Below are 12,154 nucleotides of genomic sequence, written 5' to 3' on the forward strand. Positions count from 1 at the left end.
TTCCAGACTGCCAGACCCTTTTCTGCATAAATAGGTTAAATAATAAATAACTGTTTATTGCTATTGGAATTTTGATTTTAATCTTCTTGGGAAGAAAAAGTCAGATTTCTCTTTTTGTTTCTTTTTTTCAGTGGCCCCCCATCCTTTTCTGTATGCTTGTTTGAACCAAGTACTATGCTTTTTGTCTTTAATATATTCAATATTTATTTATTATCCAAAACCCATTCATTGCTAATTTATTACATTAGAAATCTCAAACAAGAACATAATAATATCATATTTAATTTAAAAAGTTTCCCGTGCCGCTGTCTGACCCCTTCAGTGCTGAATGCAGAAACTCTCCCAGAGCATGACTGGGATCCCTCTGACAGGCTGCCACTGAGAGCCGGACAGAAACTCCTCCATCATGCCGTTCCAACCCCACAGGGACGGTGATGGACGCCGCACAGCAGATCACTGAGCTGCCTGTCCGCGGGGCCCCAGGAGGCCCCCGAGAGCCACAGAGGAGGCGATGCATCCGCACCACAGCCTGCCACACTGATTCCTCCTGGCAGCCGAGACACGAGTCACAAATCACACGCCAGCAGATGGAGATGCAGCCAAATTACTACAGAGGAAGTTAAGAAATCTGCATAAAAACTCTGCAAAAACACAAAACCTTAACAAGTATTTTTGGTCTAGTTACACTGAAAAAAGACAACAGAGCTCAAACTTTTAAAAATTGAGCTTATTTGTTAGATTTAATCAAATTAAGTTTGTCAAACTTATTTGGGACACTTGATATTTTTACTTGGATAAACTTAATTTGATCACTTCTAACAAAGGACCTCATGTTTTCAGTGTAGCTCAAATATTGTAACACATTTCAGATACGACAAAACTAACATTTCAGGAAGATACAAGAGATTGTTCAAGTAAATTATTCCTTTATATTGATGAAACATTTCCAGTTCCAACAGCAGATTATTTCACTGATAACATGGAAAAATATCTTGTTATAAATGAATTTATTTGCCAGTGTAACTAGAATTTTTCATCATTATTAAGGAATTACTGATTGAAAACAAGCTGCTATATCTTACTGACAAGTTGTTAGTTTTGTCTTATTTCAAACATAAGAAATTTGCACTAGAAAATACTTGGTAAGATTTTGTGTTTTTTCAGTGCAGAGGCAGCTTCACTCTGTCGCTCAATACTGAACCAAATATTAGATATTAATTTAATATTAACAACAAATTCTCTTTTTTCGGTTAATTTACTATGATTTTAAAAACATTAATAAACAGATAAAATCTCCAGATTAAGCTCATTATTCCAACAACATACCGGTTTTATTCCTTATTTTAAGCTTAAACAATAAATTTAATGTTTGATTAAAATAACTAAGTCTGTTTAAAAGGGCGATGCTGCCATCTAGTGGTAAGCAGCAGCTAAAACCTTTGAAGTATCTGAAGATGCCGGGTTTCTTTTCCAGACAAAAATCTCCTTTATGGAGTTAATTTTGTGCCAAAACGTTGCAAACAAATAAGAACAGATTTTATTTTCTTTTTTCTTTTTTACATTACTCCTTCCAAAAAATATCTCTTTTGTTTGTTGTAATAAACTATCGCATGTTTTAGTTTGATAGATTAAATAATGTCACATTAATTTCTGAATTTTAAAAAACATAATTCACAATACTTTCAATTTCATGACAAAATGTTTAAATGCTTAGTAAAGTGCAGCTGCAGTTGTTTACTCAGGATCAATATCAAGAAATTAAAAATTATATGAAATGATTCAATTTCACAGCTGAAAACTGCAAAATAAAAAAAAATCCTTCTAACCTGTACATCTTATTAATGACTATTTGAATTGTCTCAATTCAATCAGGGTAAAATTGTAGTTAGTAGATCTTAAGAATAAAAACAAAATAAAAATAAAAAGAACGGAAATAGTTTGACGTTTGTCAGAAATCAGTGCAGATTTTATAAACTGTTCCAAAATATTCTGTAAAATTAAAGAGATTTTAAAGGCATCAAATGAAGAAGTGAGAAACAAAAATATCTTTTTAATTATCTGATTTTAATTTGTTAAAACATATTAACCCTTCTGTAAACAAACTATTCGTATAGTAACTGTGTTAATTTAGCAAATCATCATTTTTAGTTTGGATTCAGACATTAAAACACTGAGCATAAAGCTTCATAACAAAACACACTCAGCAGTTATTTACCGACAGTGAAAGACGAGGAGATTTACGGATGTGGAGCGAAACTGGAGAATCTGTTCAGGTTTGAGTAAATATTCCCTGCAGAGCAACAGGTTTCAATAAATAATACAGCTGGAATATCAAACATTTACAGTTAAAATGAAAACTCCCCGTTTGAGCAGCTTCGCTCACGTTGGTGTGATGGAGACACGTAAAACGGACTGCAGCGACTCCTGTGGCTGGAGAGCCACAGACACGCTCTTACTTTATATAGGCCGTTTCATTACTGAGCACAACAAACTGAATCTTCTGACATTTTTCCTTTTCCTGTAAAGAAACTCGAGTTCTTTTATGATGAAATTGGAAAAACTTTTTGGTTTGGGGGCAGAAACGAGGGCTGGAACGATTAATCGATTATTTAAATAATTGTTATTGAAATAATTGTGATTAATCTGTTGAGACAATTAATCATGATCGATTGAATTAACTAATCACAATAAGTGATTGTTGGAATAATCAATTGTGATTAAACTACCATTTAAATAAACAATTAATTGTTAAATTCTGATCAATAATGATTTATAATGATAAAGTGTTACAAAACACTAAATTTCTGCCGAATGTGGCAGTTTTACTATCCGATTAATCGTCAGAACAATCGATTAATCGATAACTAAAATAATTGTTGCAGCCTTAGCAGAAGCCCCTCAAAATATGTTCACCATATTTTTGCATTTCAGCCAAAAACTACAAAGCATTTTATTGAGATTTTGTGTTTTAGATCGATACAAAGTAAGACATAATTGTGAAACTTTAAAATATTTTTCACAAATAAAAGCCTGAGAAGAGCATCATGTGGTGTTCAGGTTATCCTGACATCCATAAATAAACTCTAGGCTGATAAAAGGATGGATAACATCAACTTTGGACATTTTTAATTTGTTTATTTGTAAAAATGTAACATTTTCCTTCTACTTCACAACTATGGAGTATTTCCAGTGGATCCATCACAAAAATCCCAATAAACTGTAGTGAAGTTTGTGGTTGCAATGAGAGGAAATGTGTAAAATTTCCAGGTTTTCCTCCTAAAAACGACGTGAGAAACGAAGGAATGTCATTTTCTGACGGTTTCTTCCAAACACAGATGGATGAAAAGCAGTGCAGCGGTCGTCCATCTGCATCCAGGGAGCAGCTGTAGTGGTCATAACTCAGGCTGGGGGCCGGTGTGAGGGGCCGATTTGGGGGCGGAGCAGCGTTTCAGTTCATCATCATGATGTGTTAGCTAAGGGGCGCTAGCTGAGGAGGTCGGGCTGCAGGCCGACCCTCTGCAGGACGTCCTCCGGCATACACAGGACGGGGTTCACCGGCTTGATCGCCTCGTCGCCGAGGAGCGAGAGGCCCGCCACACCAAACAGAGTGTGGAACGGATCCACCTGCAGAGGAGGGGTCAAGAGGTCAAACCGCTGATGCACAAAGAAATCCTTCAATGTTGATTATCAGCAATGTCTTCCATTTTTGTCTCAGTTTTAAAAGTTTGAGCCGATTTTGATGGTTTGAAGAAACATAAAATGCAGTTTTTTGGAGAAAAAAAAAATCTACCCAAACCCAAAATGGCTGTAAAATCTATCGACTGGTGGTGATTAACGACACCAGGAGGAGATTAGGGCCAGTTCTGATCACATAACCCGCAGATCAGCCCTAAACTGTACCGGACTTTTCTACAAATAATCAAACAAACACTGAATTAATGCTATGTTATTGCATTTTAGACAATAATATATGTATTTTCTTATTTTAAAATTATTTTTTTATGTATTTATAATATTGTATAAAAAGATTTAAGTAGTTAAATAAAAAAATCTCCAAAATATGTCGATGTCTTTATCCGATTAATCGATTATTCTGACGATTAATCAATAAATCGTCAGAATAACTGATAGAATAATCAATTATTAAAATAATCACTAGTTGCAGCCCTAGTATTTAGTAAAACTAACCTAATTTGGTGGCTGGTTGCAGTTTATTCATCATTTAATAGATAAATCTTGTTCTCACACAGGTGAAGTTAATTTTTCTTTTTTCAACTGAAAAACTGCATTTTGTGTTTATTTAGGTTATTTTATGTGACAACAAAGTAAAAGTAAAGAAGAAGCCTTTAAAGGGGCAATGCTTTCAAAAGGTGCTGTATAAAACAGGAACATAATTTGAGCGAGTGAAGCTTCAGTCTCGGCGTGTTTTGCTCACCATGTCTCCTGGTCGGTCGGCGAATCCTCCCGTCTCCTCGTCCTGGCAGGCCAGGATGAAGCGCTGCAGCTTGGCTTTGTCGATCCAGTGAATCCTGCCGATGATTTTCAGAGACGCCAGGACCCACCAGGAGTAGCAAACATCTGGAAGCTGAGAGAGACGGAGGTTTTGTCTGAACGTCCAGCTGTGATCGCAAACATCTGAACTGAGGCTTCGTTACAGGAAATATCACTTTAGATCAACACTCCTCCAGACTGATGCAGAAAAAAGACGATGAAGAGAGATAAGGTTCTTCAGTGGCTCCGTTTTTAATGTTGAAGAGGGAAAAATATTTAGAAATTTGTTCATTTTTAACATCTTTTTACTAAAGTGAACTGAGAATTTACTGTAAGAGATGTTGAGGTATGAATGTTGGTTTCTGAATCAGATTCATAAATCCAGATCTCAGCAGCTTGTTGGAGTGGATCTACTTGGTTGGATCTGATTTGTTCAGTTTCTAGATTTTGGTTAATTTTTGGGTTTGGATAAATTATTCTCAAGTTTTGGACGCCGTGCAGCTGGGAGGATTTCTGCTCTTACTTATTTACTATCAACCAGTTATAAAGTGTAACCATGGCAACAACATAGTATCCTTAAAACTGGAAGCAGCTGATTAGCATCTTAAATAATAAACTTTACTTACAAATAAACATATTTTGCCTAAGATTAGATGGAAAAAGGGAAGATATTAAACAAAACTGATAGTTTGACAGTTATATTAACTTTGTTTTTAATAAAAAATGGCTAATTTCTGCATTTTCTTTTAATTTGATTCAAGATATCTGATTAATCCTGGATGCAACTTCAACAACCTTAATAAATAAGAACAACAACAAACCTGCAATAATCCCCTCTTTTAAATGTGCTCAGGCACATTTAAATGCAGTTTTCTTGCCTTATGAGTCTAACGAGCAGAGAAAGTCCATCTGAAGCACACAAACCTTCTCGGGTCGCCCGTTGAGGCCTCCGGACGGCAGCTGCCTCTCGCAGAGCCACCAGCCCAGCAGGTCGGCGTTGAGCTGGTGCAGCTGACCCGTGAGCGACAGGAAGCCGGTGCAGCAGTAAATCTGGTGGACCAACACAGATAAATGGATTCATTCTGCTACAGCAGCCTCTCAGTTCTCACTCAGACGTCTACATTTTAATTTAAAGCATTTATTAGCAAAGACTTTGATTTGTTTTGGTGATAAAGGGTAAAGTTTTAAAAATGTCCAGGTGTGAACTCACCTGGCCAGCGTGGGACTCTGAGCCCGGCCTGCAGCCGAAACCTCCGTCGAAGTTCATGCAAGACAAGACGAACTCCACGGCTCTGTCAACGTTTATCGTGTCCATCTTTCCCTGAGCGAGGACAGAGACGGATCAGGACAAGCTAACGCTAACTAGCCTGTTCATGTTCAGCTGCCATATAAAACTACAAATTTATTAAGTTTCTGCTTCTTCTTTGGTCACACTTTACATTTTCTGACCAAATTTAAATATCAAAGATACCTGAGTAAATACAGACTGTTAATAATAAATTATTTAGTTTAATAATTGATAAAAATATAAACCTGAGAATTAATTGGTCAGATTTTTAACTGGTGGAAGAATTTTGACCAAAACACATGGAAGGTTTCTAAGCATGAAAAGTCCGTTTAGGTTCATGCCAGAGCATTTAAGTCTAGACTTTGACTAGGCCATTTCAAAACATTCAAATGTTTTTCTTTTTAAGGATCCAGAGGTGGATAAAACGTCACGGTTACACTGAAGCAGCTAAACAAGCCCAGAGCATCATACAGCCACCACCATGTTTGACAGTATCTATGCAGAATGTAGACTGAAGTGTGTAAATGATTATGATTTAATTAGAAACAATGTTTGGTGTGATTGGCTCATTTAATGCATGTTGGATGGATTCAATTTACAGATGTAAAGTAGCAAAAACTAAATCTGGCGTTAATCATTTCTTCCTTTAGTAAAGATTTATGTATTTACACAGATGGTGAAAACAAACAAGGTGGACAATTAATAAAATTAGATTTCAAGGTTGTTTTGCATAAATTGACAAAAGAAAATTTTTAAAATCTTTTTCAAAATTTATTCAGTTTTCCATGAATTATCAGAAAACATTTAAGTGTGAAACGAGAGAAACGAGACGCGATACTTTGACTGTACTTCATTTCTAGAAACATTTAACTGTTTAAGTGATAAACAGTTAAATATATATATATATTTTTTTTCTGGATGTTTATTTCCTTATAAATAAAACAGAAGAACTGACAGAAACTGAGATAATTTTAATAAATACAGATCCTTCAAAACTTTACAATATAGCTATTATATGTTGGCTGCATTAGTTGCTTCTAAAATATGATTATGGAGATTTATCTGGTCGGGAAATAAAACCAAACATACCAGCAATGCCAGCGTAGCAACAGCACAGAAAGAAAACCGCGTGTCGATTTCTCCTGCAAAGACAGAAAACTCCAGTTAAAACAGAAACATGTAAAGAAGCTGAAATCAAGCTAAAGTCAATGTAATAAAAACTTGACATTTAATTTACTTAATTCTTTAATTCCAAGCTTTAAAGGCAACAACACTACAGCTTTTTAGTTATTATTTTGCCTATTTATTTCCCATAAAAAGCAATAAAAACAAATATGAACAATCATAAAAACCTCACACAAAATCACATTTATTTGAAAATTAACAACAAAGCAAAAGGACAAAACATTAAAGAAGTATTACAGGAAATCCAGCAGTTCATTCAGATCGTTCACATTTTCTGAAACAGCAGTTAAAGGTTTACAAATTATAAGATTAAAATGCAAACTGATCATAATCTGAACAATAACTTATATTAGAGATTTGTTACCCCATTTGTCTCCTGCAAACGAGCCGTCCTCCTGCTGGAGCCCCTTCACGTATTCCACCACTTTGTCCACATCGATGGCGTCCAAACTGTCATACAGGCACAAGATCTGAGAGACAGAGACAGTCGGTCTGAGCCAGGGGTGACAAACTGTTTACCCAAAAAACTGGAACAGTTAAATTACTGGCAGGACACAAATTACAAGTTAGTTTGTGATTTTTTTAGTTTTACTTTCTCAACAATAAACCATTTTTTATTAAATGTGTAAATCAATAAAGATCTAAAACACAAAAAGAGCTTTGGACTGCTGCCTTAAACAAATAATTTCCAAATTCTTGTGGTCATTAATTGCTTTCCATTTTGTTGGCCAAATCTTTACCATTCTTGACTTGTGGTCAGGGATGAGTAATCATATTTGGACACCTCTGATCTAAACTAAAAGAAAAACCTGATAAAACAGATCTTTGGTACAACTAAATAATTACAGAGGATCCAAACAGATAAGCAAATATGATTAAAGTTTAGAGTGAAAGTCCACCAGGATTCACCTGGACGGCGCTGAGGGTGTAGAGCAGGTGAGGGTCGTGTCCGATGCTGGCGCTGATGCCGCCACACTCGTGCTGACAGGCTTTGATGAAATCTACGATCTCCTGGCGGTTCATCCGGTGCAGCTGGCCCATCAGGTCCATCACCGTCAGGCCCCAGTAGATGCCGCTCATCCTCAGGTACTCCGACAGCGTGTACTCCTGGTTGGTTCAACAGAGTTAGTTCAACTGAAACTTCTTTAAAATATCAGAAGATCAGGCTTTGATCTGGTTAATAAGAGGTAGTTGTTGTTTTTCTGTCCCCGGTTTTGAACTAATCAATCAAGTTCATTTGTGTAGCTCAGTTTCTTTCAGTAAAACACTTATGAACTTTAACAAAAACTAAAGGTGTGTGTCTGTATCAGGTTTGTTTGTTTTTCATTCAGTGGGTAGAAAATACATCAAATTTAAACAAGAGAAGAAATGCTTTATAATAAAATTATTCAAGTAAAAGTAAAAAGTACAGCGTAGTAGAGATACAACTCTAATGAGCTGGAGTTTTCGCTTTGATTTAAAAGAACTCAGTGATTCAGCAGCTTTGCAGTTTTCTGGCAGTTTTTTCCAGGTTTTTGATGCATAGCTGAATGCTGCTTCATGATTGGTTCTGGGGGTGCAAAACCATTGCTAAGAGATCTTTAGGGTAACAATTTAAAACCTTTTAAAGTTTGCCTAGAGGAGGTAGTTAATGATCCCTATCTGATCTTAGATGTCATGGAAGTTGAAAAATAGACTATTTGTTTCTTGATAAAAACAACGAATCTAAACTTATATGAATGTGACTGGGTGTAAACTGGATCTGTTCACACACACATCCAGTTGTGATCTGGGTGTAAACAAGGCTTTATTCACATAGTCGTCCTTCTTGGAGCCGTAGGCTGCGATGTAGTCTGCATGTTTGTCCAGCAGCAGAGAGCTGGGAGCGTCAGGCTTGATGATGACATCTTTCAGTTGAGCACTCTGACATAAAAACACAAAACAAGAACAGAGGGCTGTTTCACAAAAGCAGGATTCTGAAATCCAGGATAAGCGATAAACTCAGGCTTGACAAAGCCATCAGTTCATCCTGGTTTTATCTGCTTCATAAAGACCAAACCAGGCTCAGGAGAAGCAGGTACGTTGAGTCAGGTGAAGGAGCATCCACAGATTTCTTCAACAATGAGATCAATCACAGATTCACTGATGCTGCACTAGATAAATTGTGTACGCCAAACCATTCACCAAAAAAACAACATCTTTTGAGGATTCTGAGGAACTGAAGCACATCATGCTCAATAAAAAACTGATTCAACAATAACAGATCGATTGTCTTGAATACAATGATACATTTGTTTCTTTAACAGTCATTTCTCTAACCCCCTCACTGCAATGGTCTATTAAAGGCCTTTCTGTCAAACTGGAACAGCAGTCTTCAGAAACACAATTAACATGGTAACAAGAGTCCGTATGTTTCATTTTAAAATTGATAATTTCTAACCTTGTAATGTTAAAGTAATGATAATGATTAATTGAATACCAAAATGAATAAGTGGGATTGTACAGCAAGGTGCTTTTAAAAAGACTAAGACAACATTAGTTTCTGACCGCTGACTGAACAGATAAGGCTCCAGGCTCGGCTGTCATCCTGGACTGGAGCAGACTAACTTCACAGAATAAATCACCATGGTAACTTATGCGTTACTGATTCTGTGAAACCGAATTCAGGTTTAACTAGGCCAAGGCATCCAAAAAATCCCGATTTAATCCGCAATCCTAGCTTTGTGAAACACCCCTCCGCAAAGAGGCCACAGCATCACAAAGCACAGCCTCCTAAAACAGCAGGGCTAGTAGAAAAGCATTAAAACGTCTCTTGTTGACTAGTCGCTAAATGCTAACACTGATGCTAGCTGCTACCAGAGTAACTTTGAGATTTACGGCAATGTTAATATAACATGTAAGCAGATTGATATTGTAATGTTATTTTTGTAAAACATAGCGTGAATGTTGCAAAATTATTACCATTATGGACACTATTAGCTTTGTAGCATGATCGTCCTTCCGTTCTTCTTCTTCTTCTTCTCCTTCTTCTTGGGATTACTAACGAAGGTCTTATCGCCACCTGCTGGATCGTTGTGAGATTGGCAGTGAAAAGCAAAAGTATATTCTTTCCATGATATTAGGATTATTTGGTCCTTTAATTTCATTATTGCTTTTCTTGAAAAGCTAAAACCTTTCCCTTTTCGTCACCTGCAGTTTTCTTTGTTTTCTTGGTTTATCCACAACTTCAGTCTGGGAGAGTCAAAGATTCAATATTTACTGAAAAACATCATGGGAAATTATGGCTTACAATTAGAAACCTTTTAGTTTAAAATATAAATATTATATTGAGCATAGATGAAAATAAATATGTGTATTTTAATACAATGTGATATTACTGTGCTCAAATATAAACAATAATTTGTAATATAATAATAAAGGCACAATATTTTGTGCAGTTAGTGTAATAACATTTTACTGTGACATCGTTCTATCATTCATTCTCTGTGATTCTAACTCTAAGTTTCTGTACATGATCACAGAAATTATTGATTAAAATATTCAGCAAAAGTTCACATTTTCATGCAAATGTTTTTAAACAAAAACATTTTACAAAAGCACAGATTTTTCATAAGTTTTTAGATAAAAACACAAATAACTTGGTTTGATGTTTGAAATACTTTTATTGAATACACTGATCAAGTACAGCACTCTTTCAGATGACCATCAATAGAGTTACTGCATATCAAACAACATGTAATATGTTACATGTTAAAGTTACAAATTTGTTTCCTGCAGGCATAATATACAGAGTATCATGTGTTGAGAAAATCATTGGCCTAAACATCAACCTTGTTGCAATAATTAACAAAAAACATTTTGTTCATCCTGACTAACTGTCAACCTGACATGTATAATATAATATAATAATGTATAATAAGAAGGCACTTTAAGACATTTTAAGACTATCCATGGATAAGGGGCAGCAGCTTCAGTAGGGAGGTCCAGACTTTACTCTCCCCAGCCACTTGTTCCAGCTCCTCCGGAGGAACCCCCAGGCGTTCCCAGGCCAGCCGAGAGACATAGTCCCTCCAGCGTGTCCTGGGTCTTCCCCGGGCCCTCCTCTCCAGGACCCCTGAATAGACCTTACCAGGGAGGCTTAAGAGTGTGATCCCTCTGTAATTGGAGCACACCCTCCGGTTCCCCTTTTTGAACAGGGGGACCACCACCCCAGTCTGCCAATCCTGGGTAATTGATGTCGCATCAGCCAACACAACCCTACAACATCCAGAGCCTTAAGGAACTCCGGGCGGATCTCATCCACCCCCGGGGCCCTGCCACCGAGGAGCTTTTTCACCACCTCGGCGACCTCGTCCCCAGAGATTGGAGAGCCCAACCCAGAGTCCCCAGGCTCAGCTTCCTCAACAGAACGAAGATATATTAGTATGTCTTAAAAACAAAGATGAGATGCAACATTGTTGATGCAGAAGCTCTTGGAAAAAGTTTCACCTGCAGAACAACCTGAAAAAGAAAACAAAGTTTAGTTTATTCTCTCAGTCATATGTAGAAAATAATTAGGCAACTATAATATATGTGGCAATGTCTACAATTATTATTACAATGATTCTGAAATTGTGAATCAATCTCCCTTTATTTGGTGGTTGAAAATTAAGATCCACAAAGAAAATAATTTTTAAGTGGGATTAAACTACAGAAACAAAATTTAATGAATGAAATTTAACAGCGGGAAGTATGATACAGAAGTGGGACCTATCCTACAAAGTGTTGTTAGAATAAGTGATATTTTGCTGTTTTCACATGTTGTATTTGTTTGAAACCCCCCAAAATGACAAAAAGGTCCGACTTTACTGTGAAACTTGCAAAAATCTTCATGCCTCATTCATACCATTTCCATGTTTTGTCATATTACATCCACAAACATAAATATATTTATATTTCATTGGAATTTTTTTAATGAAGTAGAAAGAAAATTATGCATGATTCAAAACATTTTTTTTCCCAAATAAAAACTGAAAAGTGCGGTGTGTAAAAGTTTTCAGCCCCCTTTTCTCTGATTGGAACTGATTGACTTCAGAAGTCGCCTGATGACTAAATGGAGTCCAGCTGTGTGTGTTATCTAATCTCAGTACAAATCCAGCCGCTCTGCGACGCCTCAGATGTTGGGTAAGAGAATACTGGGGAGCAAACAGGATCATGAAGTTTAAGGAACAC

General features: G+C 36.5%; 1 protein-coding gene across 1 annotated transcript; it reads right to left on the bottom strand.

Annotated features, from left to right (window-relative positions):
- Window positions 1–2,045: 2,045 nt before the first annotated feature.
- Window positions 2,046–10,021, bottom strand: rabggtb (Rab geranylgeranyltransferase subunit beta). The gene is made up of 9 exons (XM_007567421.2): window positions 9,905–10,021; window positions 8,759–8,866; window positions 7,874–8,071; window positions 7,329–7,434; window positions 6,869–6,921; window positions 5,702–5,812; window positions 5,416–5,541; window positions 4,436–4,585; window positions 2,046–3,624 (listed from the first exon to the last, which is right to left on the bottom strand). Exons 1-9 carry the CDS (start codon window positions 9,905–9,907, stop codon window positions 3,484–3,486), a joined length of 996 nt encoding a protein of 331 aa, XP_007567483.1. The 5' UTR covers window positions 9,908–10,021; the 3' UTR covers window positions 2,046–3,483.
- Window positions 10,022–12,154: the final 2,133 nt, after the last annotated feature.

This window comes from Poecilia formosa, unplaced genomic scaffold (genome assembly GCF_000485575.1).
Source record: "Poecilia formosa unplaced genomic scaffold, Poecilia_formosa-5.1.2 Scaffold208, whole genome shotgun sequence".
In the NCBI taxonomy this organism is placed as follows: Eukaryota; Metazoa; Chordata; class Actinopteri; order Cyprinodontiformes; family Poeciliidae; genus Poecilia; species Poecilia formosa.

Coding starts and splice junctions, on each gene's coding strand:
- rabggtb (XM_007567421.2), bottom strand. Junction 8,072..8,758: donor GCTCCAAGAAGGACGACTAT/GTGAATAAAGCC, acceptor TGAACCAACCAG/GAGTACACGCTGTCGGAGTA. Junction 7,435..7,873: donor ACACCCTCAGCGCCGTCCAG/GTGAATCCTGGT, acceptor TCTGTCTCTCAG/ATCTTGTGCCTGTATGACAG.